The following is a 12,571-nucleotide window of genomic DNA, read 5'->3' on the forward strand; positions in this document are numbered from 1 at the left end:
ACTGTGCTTCTAAGAAACTTCAGAGAGCAGCTGTTTTCACAAATGAACTGTGATAGAAATCAGCTTTCTTCTTTTTCATTTACCACTTAAAATGACATTTGGTTATTCTACTCAATGACAACAGTATACTTGAAAGTGCTTTATGAATGCCAATTTTTATACTAATTTTAAATTAAGCATAACTTAGCATTTGACAAAGGCTAATTATACAGCACAGGGAATATAGGCAATATTTTATAATAACTAAAAATGCAGTGTAAGTGTAACCATTAAAAATTATGAATCACTATGTAGTATACCAGAAACATATATAGTATTATAAATCAACTAAACCTCAAAAAAATAAAAATTAACAGATTAAAAAATACAAGTATTTGTTAGTCAGCAGTCTGATTGAAGTCTGTAAACTACAGCGTATGAGCTAACTCTAGCCCACTGTCCATGAATTAATGGATTTTTATATTTTTAAATGGTTAAAAAAACTCAAAATAACAACATTTTGTGACATGTGAACACCATATGACAATGATATTTCAGGATCCATAAATAAGTTTTATTGTTTCATTTTCAATGTATTGCTTAGATATGACAGAACTTATGTAGTGTGAAAAAGTATAAAATATTTAATATATGGCTCTTAACAAATAACATTTGCCAAATGATCTATAAGAAGTTGGACAGTGATACTGGAAGTAATAAAAGAACTGAGCCATGTTCCCTTGGACCTAGGGCTACCATGCTTTCTAAACTACCTCCTAATTAAGTCAACAGTACAGAAAGTGTCAAAAGGTACTCTACCTGTCATTTTCCTTAGGGGACCTGGAAATAAAAATGGAAAGTATTAAGCAGAGTTTAAGCAAGTTATAACTGTCATATAATTAATCAAAGTACAAGCTCTTAATGTATTTCCTCTGAAATGTTTCTTCAAATGAAAATGCTTGTATAGTACTAGATAATGACAAATAACTGTACAATGAAGGAAGAAAGCAAAGGTGGAGAAAGTATTCTATTTTAAAATCTATAGCCTTTACTGTCTTTAAGCTTCTTAAAAATACTTTTAAACAATTAATACTTGGTTATCACTTTATAAATAAACTTTTTTCAGTAAATGAGCAGAGAACTCCAGCTTTTGGCATTAACAAAATTGGTTAACATTTTTGGAGGGATACAATGTTAAATGTTATGTGTTAAAAACAAACAAAAAAAAAAGTTATGTGTTATGTATACAATACCAATGTTAAGTGGTATTAAAATTAATGTAAAGAAAATCAGATAACGTATAGAAAGATTCCAAGGAGTTGGGAAAGGTCCAAATTGACTAACCTCCAGGATATTGCATAGTCTTTAATATTTATTTATTGATTTTCTGTATCAGACACTTAAAAGGACTTTCCAAATGTCAAGAACTACGCTATGCATTTTACAAAAATTAATTCTTTCAATCTTCATGAAAACTCATTAAGGACCATGAATATCCCCATTTACAGGTAAAGAAACTGAGGAATAAAAACACTAAATAATTTACCCAAAGTATTTCAAAAGTATTTTTAAATAAAGTACAATTCATATAAATTGTATATATTACCTTTTTTTATATAAATGAGAAGTTAAAGCTTGTTAATTTACCCAAAACCATCCAAGCAGAAGGGCCAAAGGCAGGATTTAAACCTACGCAAGTTGATCCCAAAGGTCATGTTGTCTTTCATATGCTGTCAAATGAGAGAGGACTTCAAAAGCCTCAGTTTCTCATGTAAGCGTTAGTCACAACTGGAGACAGTATTCCTGCAAAGTGCTATGGCTGAACTGGGGAGACAGGTCATGGTATGAGAGGAGATGGAGGGTCAATTTACCATGCTTGCCCTTGCCCCTGCATCAATAACTAGCTGAGTTCCTAGATAAAGTATATACATTTCCGGTGCTCTGGTTTCCTTACCAGAAAAAAAAAAAAAAAAAAAACGAGGATAATAGTAACTATCTCACAGTATGGCTGTTGGGATTAAATGAGTTAATATGGATAGAAAGACTGGCACACTATAAATGCTATGTAAGTGCTTGCTGTTATTTCTGGAAAACTCAGAAGCTGTGACAATACTATACCAAAGTTAAGAAGTAAGACACTGTCAATTAAGCCCGTGCTCCCCTGCATCTAATAGCTGGGCCACAGTCACCATCCACATGCTCCAAAGCTTCAGAGGACTCAGTCTAGCACTGGAGGTTAATAGCCAGAGATATAAAGATAGCCACTTTGTTTCAAAATCCCTCTTCTGCTCTCTGACCTTGGGCTAATACTTAATCCTTCTAAACCTATTTGTTTTTCTTCAAAATAAGTATTAATAACAATATTTTTGCTAAAAGGGTTGAAGATTATGGGAACTCAGGAATGTAAAGTGGCCAGTACAAAGTATTCACTCAATAAAATGTGCCCAAGTATGATGCTGCACAAGTATGATTCTTAGACAGGGAAGCAAAGTCCTAAAAAGAGGTGTCCACTTTACCCAGAACTGCTATGCTGATAAACACATCCCCTCCAGAATGACTACACATCAAGACGTCAAAGGGACCTCACTGGAGCACTGATGAGCCTTTAGGAGCACACTAGATCACATCTAACCTTACTCCAGACTCCCCTCAGTGCCAAAAAAAAAAAAACCACATAACTTCTCAGCAGCAAGTTGGAGACATGAATTCCTAAGTTCTTACCCTGGCCCAACTACAGATCTAGCATATCTCCTTGAATGTATTATTTTGCCTTTCTTTAACTCGGTTTCCTCATCTGAAAAACCAGCACTAGGAATCAGACTTTAACAAAAGAACACCAAATTAAAGAATTCAGGTCATTTTTTAATCACTGTTGTTAACAGTATATGCAATAAACACAAAAGGATAATCCATTTGAAATATAGACTGCTACAAAACCTATGCATTTTAAAAGTCTATTTACCTAAAGTCAAGTACACGAATGTCCTTGTAGCCTGGTAACCCAGTAAATGCATTTTCCACCTGTCAAAAATAAAAAATTTGTAACTATGTAGAAATGTAAAAAATCACACACAAAAATGTTTTTAAGAGTAGAATATAAAGTGCACTGTTTATAAGTATTAGAAGCTTGTACACATACATGGATATGCATGGATTAGAAAGCTAAGAAATTTCTAATTGTTATAGTGTTAGGAAATAGTTTTTACCACAACCCTGCCACATTTTTTTAATTTTGTTTTTTAACGTTTTGATTTACTTTAATATTTTTTCCAAATTATAAAAAACATACTTTTATTGGCAAAACACTATTTTTCCCCTTATGTGATGAAATGTGAAAAAAAAAAGGACTAGTTTCAAAAGAAACTGTAATAACATTTTAAAATGTGATTGTATGGATTAGAAATCTGGCCACAGCACACACACTGACACACAGTTGGGCGTTCATTTCCTGTAAGTGCAAAATGTCTGGTGGCATCTGTTTCCTGTTCCTATGACACAAAGGACTGTGAACACAGCCAACATAAGTAAGAAATCTGCACACCTGGGCTTAGGCTTTGTTGACTGGTGGTCACGGAGGAGGTTATAAAGAAGTGACTGGTGAAAATATCAATTTATGAGCATCACAACTGCAGAAACCAGTTTTATCACCAAGTTTCTAAAATCAGGCTACATAAACCAGTATGAGCTTAGTGACTAAAGCAGGGGGAAGTGATAGGTTGGACTAAATACCAAAAAAATATGAAGTTTTATACAAATACACATTTAACAAAATTGAACATTTTACCCACAACATTTCAGAAGGTGACAATCTTATCAGGTTAAGTCACTATGGGGCCAACACCAGAACAAGAGAAGTTATTAGTAGACTTTGGGCTTATTTGCCAGCAAATTTGGAAAACTCAGCAATGACAACATGACTGGAAAAGGTCAGCTTTCATTCCAGTCCCAAAGAAAGACAATACTAAAGAATGCTCAAACTACTGCACAATTGCACTCATCTCACATGCTAGCAAAGTAATGCTCAAAATTCTCCAAGCCAGGCTTCAACAGTACGTGAACTGTGAACTTCCAAATGCTCAAGCTGGATTTAGAAAAGGCAGAGGAACCAGAGATCAAATTGCCAACATCCACTGGATCATCGAAAAAGCAAGAGCATTCCAGAAAAACATTTACTTTTGCTTTATTGACTATGTTATGTAGATCACAACAAATTGGAAAATTCTTAAAGAGGTGGGAATACCAGACCACCTGACCTGCCTTCTGAGAAATCTGTATGCAGGCCAGGAAGCAACAGAACTGGACATGGAACAACAGACTGGTTCCAAACAGGAAAAGGAGTATGTCAAGACTGTATATTGTCACCCTGCTTATTTAACTTATATGCATGCTACATCATGAGAAACGCTGGGCTGGAAGAAGCACAAGTTGGAATCAAGATTGCCGGGAGAAATATCAATAACCTCAGATACGCAGATGACAGCACCCTAATGGCAGAAAGCAAGGAGGAACTAAAGAGCCTCTTGATGAAAGTGAAAGAGAAGAGTGAAAAAGCTGGTTTAAAACTCAACATTCAGAAAACGAAGATCATGGCATCTGGTCCCATCACTTCATGGCAAATAGATGGGGAAACAACGGAAACAGTGATGGACTTTACTTTCTTGGGCTCCAAAATCAGCCATGAAATTCAAAGACACTTGCCTCTTGGAAGGAAAGTTATGACCAACCTAGACAGCATGTTAAAAGGCAGAGACATTACTTTGCCAACAAAGACCCGTCTAGTCAAAGCTATGGTTTTTCCAGTAGTCATGTATGGGTGTGAGAGTTGGACTATAAAGAAAGCTGAGCCCAGAAGAATTGATGTTTTTGAACTGTGGTGTTGGAGAAGCCTCTTGAGAGTCCCTTGGACAGCAAGGAGATCCAACCAGTCCATCCTAAAGGAAATCAGTTCTAAATATTCGTTGGAAGCTGAAACTCCAATACTTTGGCCACCTGAAGTGAAGAACAGACTCACTAGAAAATAACCTGATGCTGGGAAAGATTGAAGGTGGGAGGAAAAGGGGATGACAGAGGATGAGATGGTTGGATAGCATCACCCACTCAATGGACATGAGTTTGAGTGAGCTGCGGGAGTTGGTGATGGACAGGGAAGCCTGGCGTGCTGCAATCCATGGGGTCACAAAGAGTCGGACACGACTGAGCGACTGAACTGAACTGAACTGGAGCTATCTCTGGGCATCTGCTTTTATTGGGAACTCATGTACACCTGTGGCAGATTCATGTCAATGTATGGCAAAATCAATACAGTACTGTAAAGTAAAAATAAATAAATAAATAAATAAAAATAATAAAATAAATAAATAATAAAGAGCAAAAAAAAAAAAAAAAGTTCTCATAAAATCAGAATGAGATTTTTAAAAAAATCTTGAGTCACCAAAAATCCTTCTGCCTTGTAGATAAAGAATCCAAACCCATGACACTTTTTGGCTATAATAATTCACCTTGTTTTATTCTGAGAGAAAACAGAGAAGTGCTAATTCTCGGAGGGTGGAGGTGGGGATAAAATCCACAGGACTAAGAATGCAAAGACTGAGGGTTAGTCTCGGCTATTTTACACTGCAGAGTGGCCAGGCACAAGTCTTCTTTCATAGTACTTAATGCTTCAATGCCCACTAAGCATATCACTTCTTAAGATTAAGATGAGCATAGCTAAAAGTACTTCATTAGCTGCAAAATGCAGTGTTATTGCATGTTGTTATTAATACTAAACCCATCTTGCGCCTTGGAAGGAAAACTATGAGAAACCTAGACAGCATATTAAAAAGCGGAGATACCACTTTGCCAATAAGGTCTGTATACTCAAAGCTATGGTTTTTCCAGTAGTCATGAACAGATGTGAGAACTGGACCACAAAGAAGGCTGAGAACCAAAGAACTGATGCTTTCAAATTGTGGTGCTGAATAGGACTCTTAAGAGTTCCCTGGGCTGCAAGGAGATCAAACTAGTCAATCCTAAAGGAAATCAGTCCTGACTATTCATTGGAAGGACTGATGCTGAAGCTGAATCTCTAATACTCTGGCCACCTGATGCAAAGAGCTGACTCACTAGAAAAGACTCTGATGCTAAGAAAGATTGAAGGCAAAAGGAGTAGAGGGTGGTAGCGGATGAGATGTGTGATGGCATCAGGGACTCAATGGACATGAATTTGAGCAAACTGGGAGATAGAGAAAGGCAGAGGAACTTGGGTCGGACATAACTTAGTGACTAAACAACAACAAACCCATCTCATCTGGAGCCTTGCCACTGTTTGACTTTAAACACGTTTTCTAATTCATCACACCCAGTTAGCTACTACATAGGTGCCCAGTTGTAAGAAGTCATTCCACTTTATTAGTCACAAGATTAATAACAGGTACAATTTACTGAGTGACTGCTATGTGCCTGGTGCTTTGAAATATTACTTCTAATCCTTGCAACAATCGCAAGAGATAGGTAGTTTCCCCATTATGCAACTGAGGAAACTGAGACTGAGATATCAACTAATTTGCCCAGGATCATCCATTTGGTGTCTGAATCAGAATTCATTCAATCAGTCTTTCTAACACTGAAGCTCATACTCTTCTCACTGAATCACATGCCTCATCCTCTTTCCTTTGATAAATATGATTTTATAACTGGGACCAGGACTGGGAGAACTGTGAGGCTCACCAGAGCTTCTCACCTGAATTAAAATGAAGAGGACTCGGGGCTTCCCTAGTGGCTCAGTGGTAAAGAATCCACCTGCCAATAAAGGAGACATGGATTCGATCCCTGATCTGGGAAGATCTCACATGCCATGGAGCAGGGAGCCCATACACCACCACCACTGAGCCTGCCTTCTGAAGCCCAGAAGCCGCAACTACTGAGCCCGCAGGCTGCAACAGCTGAAGCCCGCAGACTCTAGCGCCCAGGCTCTGCAGCAAGAGAAGCCGCTACAGTGAGAGGCCCACACACCACAATTAGAGAGAAGCACCCGCTCACCTGGTCTGCGTAGCAACGAAGACCCAACACAGCCAAAAATAAATAATAAATAAAATTATAAAAAATAATTGAAGGGGACTCAGTATGATATAAAGGAAAGAACAGTTTCAAAGGAAGGAGGAGACCTGATTTTCCCTTCCACTCCTAGAAGCTGAAATGACCATGAACAAGTTACTCACCCTGATGGGTTTCATCTATAAAATGGAGCTGATTATCCACCTGGCTGCTGTTAGCAAACCAACACACAGCAGCTTGCAAAACACAAAGCACTATGTGAGGACACTGTGTTGATTCTGTGGCTGCCATCAGGTGTCCACACTCCAAAGCCTATCACAACGACCTTTCCCTCTCTGATGTCACCCTTCATGGCACCCCAAGTTTATCTTCCTCAGCTCATTAAAAAAAAAAAATGTAACAGCTCCTGAATCTCAATCCTCCCAAGCAGGCTTTCTTTTTCCCTGTGTATCTTCCAGCATTACCCGAAAAAATAATACTGAAAGAACAATTCCCATGACGGTCTCCTTCAGTTTGCAGTATATGTGAAGACAGGACTTTTCAGAGACACGACCCTGACTCTGCAGCTCCACACAGGGAAGTGGCTATCGGTAGACATTTCATTCCATGTAAAAGGACCCGTATGTAGAAATAGGTCAGAGAAGGTACTGATCCTTCATCACCTTTAAAGCACCTTGAGCCAATAGCTACCTACTTCATAAAGTCCCTGATGGAAATGTTTTTCAGAGTGTTTATTAGACCTTCTCTAAATATGTAGTCATTTAGCACAACTGTTTATCCAAACATGGAGGTTTATTAAAGGCTCCTTAATCCAAGAACAGAGAGAACCAAAGAGCTGATCCAAGACACTGTCTGATGCCAAATGGCCATTGGCCTGGCTGACATTTCTTCCACATACCATATAGCCTCACAAATTGGCCACACAGCTAGGAAAATTAATTGTTTAGCCCACACTCCCTGTGTCTGATGGCTGCAATGATGCTGCTTGGCTGAGAGATGCATATTTTTCTTTCTCATCTAGACACAATGTCTAGAGAAGGAAATTAGTCCAAGGTAATGGAATCAAAAAACTTGGCCACAGAGAACTCCATCAAGAGGGATGGAAAAGAAATAAACAGGAGGACTAATGTACCCTCTCACTTGACAAAGAGAGAGGAGATGGGCCCTCGGTATCTTGAAAAAATTCTCAACTTCAAGTCCCTAGATAGAATTCTTCCAGAAAGTAAAGTTGTGAGATGGTCTAACGCACAATTCTGTAAAGAAACTCTCTTTTAAAAATACTTCTAACCAAGGAACAGAGATAAGAGGAAAATTTACTTTTCACTGGATGTCCTTTTGTCCTTTGAGCTTGGGGCTTCATACTACCTATGCATTAACTATTCAAAAATTTTCACCTTTAAAAAAGAATAACAAATACAAAATCAAAAGAAATTAAATTTATTGTTCCCTCAAGAAAAATAACACACTACATATACTATCTCAAAGATGCTCACTTCTCCAAATATTGTCAAGTAAAATCCATGCCACAGAACACATTCTTCCTTGGCCGTGTGGCCAAAGCTGGAAATAGCATTTATTTGTTGGTATATGGCAAATGGATACAAAACTTTGTTTCAATGAAACAGTTCATCTTTTGGTGAAATTTTCACAGAGCTTTCTAAAGAAATGGCTAAATCACTACTCACTGAATCAAGTAGATGGAAAGCTTAAGTCCTAAACCTACCTTTAACCAGTGTTAACATGAGAAATTTATAGCTCCAGCAAACTATCCTGTATACAAAAAAGAATAAAAACACATCCCCCAAATCACCCACCTCTGAAATAAAGTCTTCTACAAGGCGCTGGTGGTGAAAGCTAGAGGGGTCCTGCAGTTCTTCATTGTACTGTTCCCCTAAAAGGTGGATACTGAATTCTGCAACCTGCTCAGCAGCTGTTTTTCTGGATTCTTCTATCATATTCTCAATTTCATTGCTAATCTGGATTTTTAGCAAAAGAACAATAAATGTCAATGTTCACTCATTCAGTCAACAAATATCTACTGACCACCTATGATATGCCAGACACTGTGCCAAAGGCAACTTCTGGTGACGACTATTTATATAATATTTGACTTTGAAACTAACTGGTTTTTAAGACAGGTTATTATTAAAATTTTAAGACAGGTTATTATTAAAATTACTGTGTATTTGTTCATTCCTTTGAATACACAGTGATTATGGTCACTGGTTCAGGGAAAGAGAAAATTTTTCACAGATAACCACCAAAGTTCACCACCTGTGAGTGAGTAGAAAAAGCTGAAGTTACACATTGCTAATTATTGGAGAAATGCAAATTAAAACCACAATGATATATCACCTCACACCTGTCAGAATGGATATATCAAGAAGTCTACAAATAAAAATGCTGGAGAGGATGTGCAGAAAAGGGAATCTTGATTCACAGGTAGGAATGTCAATTAGTGCAGCCACTATGGAAAACAGACCTTCCTTTAATAGAACTGCCTGAAAATAGTCCTGAAAACAGCCATTAAAAAAAAGTGAAAGTCGCTCAGTCATGTCCAACTCTTTGTGACCCCATGGACTACACAGTCCATGGAAATCTCCAAGCCAGACTACTGGAGTGAGTAGCCTTTCCCTTCTCCGAGGCATCTTCCCAACCCAGGGATCGAACCCAGGTCTCCCATATTGCAGGAGTATTCTTTACCAGCTGAGCCACCAGGGAAGCCCAAGAATACTGGAGTAGATAGCCTCTCCTTTCTCCAGTGGATCTTCCCTACCCAGGAATAGAACCAGGGTCTCCTGCATCGCAGGTGGACTCTTTATCAGCTGAGCTACCAAAGAAGCCCAATAAAACTCAAATATATTTCCCTACAAATTCCCACTGATCCCAGTTCTGAAATCTGGATGCATATAAAAACTATAGGCCCCAGAGAAACCTTCAAATAAGGATAGGCACCTATCATCTTCTCTGACTTTTCACTAGTTCCTTTTCTCCAAACACTTATTGGGCTCTTAATGTCTTCCTTAGAGTATGATACACATAAGTGAGGTCTGATAAGTAAAATATGGTACAACTATCACTTTCCTGATAGCAGATTCTAATTTCTGTTAATGCAACCTAAAAGTACTCTTGCTTTACTAGTTTTTCCTCATACTGCTAAGTCATATTGAAACTACTAAAAACCTTAAGCCTTAAGAAATTCTGTACAAGACTTTGCATTCTTTAATACTAAATTTTCTCTCACTAAATTTAAATAAAAACTTTCATTTTCAGTATTACTATAAAAGAAATATCCTTAGGAACCTTGCTGTAATACAACACCTAAAATGCTGACTGAATTTTTTAATGATTTTAATGCATACCTGGTTTGCAAGAAAATAAACCAGAAATCAAAAGACAGAGGCTAGAAAAATCCAGAGAGGTGATTCAGTAATCTATGCATACACAGTGTATCTAGCAATCTCTTGTGACCTAGGCTTTAGTTTCAAATACTAGAAGGGATAGGCTATAAAGTGCCAGGTGTATACATGTTGAAAAGTCAGATCAAAGACACTTATATAGACAGTTTGAGCAACGGATTAGACTAAGTCGAAGGAAGAATAAGTGAACTGGAAGACATTTCTGAATGCCACATAGGGGGACAAAGAAATGAAAGTTAAGAACGAGTGGTTAACAGACAAAAGGTATAAAATGAGGGAGTCAGACATGTACCCAATCATATGGGACAACACCTGAGAATTTTCTCTGTATACATTTTTGCGAAATTGCAGTATCCTCAATACTGTATTATATGCTACTATATTGTACTTGTAGTGATGCTTCCTAAGGCCCGCCATCACTGCAAGTGACTTGAAGTGCAAAGTCAAGTGGGCCTTAGGAAGCATCACTACAAGCAAAGCTAGTGGAGGGGATGGAATTCCAGCAGAGCTATTTCAAATCCTAAAAGATGATGCTGTGAAAGTGCTGCACTCAGTGTGTTAGCAAATTTGGAAAAATCAGCACTGGCCACAAGACTGGAAAAGATCAGTTTTCATTCCAATCCCAAAGAAGAGCAATGACAAAGAATGTTTAAAATATCGTACAATTGCATCTGGTCCCATCACTTCATGGGAAATAGATAGGGAAACAGTGGAAGCAGTGTCAGACTTTATTTTTTTGGGCTCCAGAATCACTGCAGATGGTGACTGCAGCCATGAAATTAAAAGACACTTACTCCTTGGAAGAAAAGTTATGACCAGCCTAGATAGCATATTCAAAAGCAGAGACATTACTTTGCCAACTAAGGTCCATCTAGTCAAGGCTATAGTTTTTCCTGTGGTCATGTATGGATGTGAGAGTTGGACTGTGAAGAAGGCTGAGTGCGAAAGAATTGATGCTTTTGAACCGTGGTGTTGGGGAAGACTCTTGAGAGTCCCTTGGACTGCAAGGAGATCCAACCAGTCCATTCCGAAGGAGATCAGCCCTGGGATTTCTTTGGAAGGACTGATGCTAAAGCTGAAACTCCAGTACTTTGGCCACCTCATGAGAAGAGTTGACTCATTGGAAAAAACTCTGATGCTGGGAGGGACTGGGGGCAGGAGGAGAAGGGGACGACCGAGGATGAGATAGCTGGATGGCATCATGGACTCGATGGACATGAGTCTGAGTGAACTCCGGGAGCTGGTGATGAACAGGGAGGCCTGGCGTGCTGCGATTCATGGGGTCGCAAAGAGTTGGACACGACTGAGCGACTGAACTGAACTGAACTGTACTCATTTCACATGCTAGCAACGTAATGCTCAAAACTCTCCAAGCTAGGCCTCAACAGTACTTGAACGAAGAACTTCCAGATGTTCAAGCTGGATTTAGGAAAGGCAAAGGAACCAGAGATCAAATTGCCAACACTGGTTGGATGATAGAAAAGGCAAGAGAATTCCAGAAAAACATCAACTTCTGCTTCACTGACTACACCAAAGCCTTTGACTGTGTGGATCACAAAAAACTGGAAAATTCTTAAAGAGATGGGAATACCAGACTACCTTACCTGTCTCCTGAGAAACTTGTATGCAGGTCAAGAAGCAACAGTTAGAACTGGACTGGTTCAAAATTGGGAAAGGAGTATGTCAAGGCTGTATATTGTCACCCTGCTTATTTAATATATATGCAGAGTACATCATGAGAAATGCTAGCCTGGATGAAGTACAAGCTGAAGTCAAGATTGCCAGGAGAAATATCAACAACCTCAGATATGCAGATGACACCACCCTTACGGCAGAATGTGAAGAGGAACTAACGAGCCTCTTAATGCAGGTGAAAGAGGAGAAAACACGAGCTTAAACTCAACAAGAGGAACTAAGAGCCTCTTAATGCAGGTGAAAGAGGAGAAAAAGCTAGCTTAAAACTCAACATTCAAAAAACAAAAATGATCATGGCCTCTAGTCCCATCACTTCATGGCAAATAGATGAGGAAACAATGGAAACAGTGAGAGACTTTATTTTCTTGGTCTCCAAAATCACTGCAGATGGTGACTTGCAGCCATGAAAAATACGCTGCTTGGAAGAAAAGCTATGACAAATCTAG

At 38.5% G+C, this 12,571-nt stretch overlaps 1 protein-coding gene across 7 annotated transcripts in view; it reads right to left on the reverse strand.

The window, feature by feature from the left end:
• The window catches only part of IMPG2 (interphotoreceptor matrix proteoglycan 2), a 78,610-nt gene that overhangs the window by 40,357 nt on the left and 25,682 nt on the right, over positions 1-12,571 (reverse strand). For all 7 annotated transcript variants that reach the window (XM_069551937.1, XM_069551920.1, XM_069551900.1 and 4 more), the window contains exons 7-9: positions 8,826-8,987; positions 2,942-3,000; positions 799-819 (exon numbers count right to left, since the gene is read on the reverse strand). In XM_069551937.1, the coding sequence (XP_069408038.1) occupies positions 799-819; positions 2,942-3,000; positions 8,826-8,987 (242 nt within the window). The remainder of the gene's footprint in view (positions 1-798; positions 820-2,941; positions 3,001-8,825; positions 8,988-12,571) is intronic.

This window comes from Ovis canadensis, chromosome 1 (genome assembly GCF_042477335.2).
Source record: "Ovis canadensis isolate MfBH-ARS-UI-01 breed Bighorn chromosome 1, ARS-UI_OviCan_v2, whole genome shotgun sequence".
Lineage (NCBI taxonomy): Eukaryota > Metazoa > Chordata > Mammalia > Artiodactyla > Bovidae > Ovis > Ovis canadensis.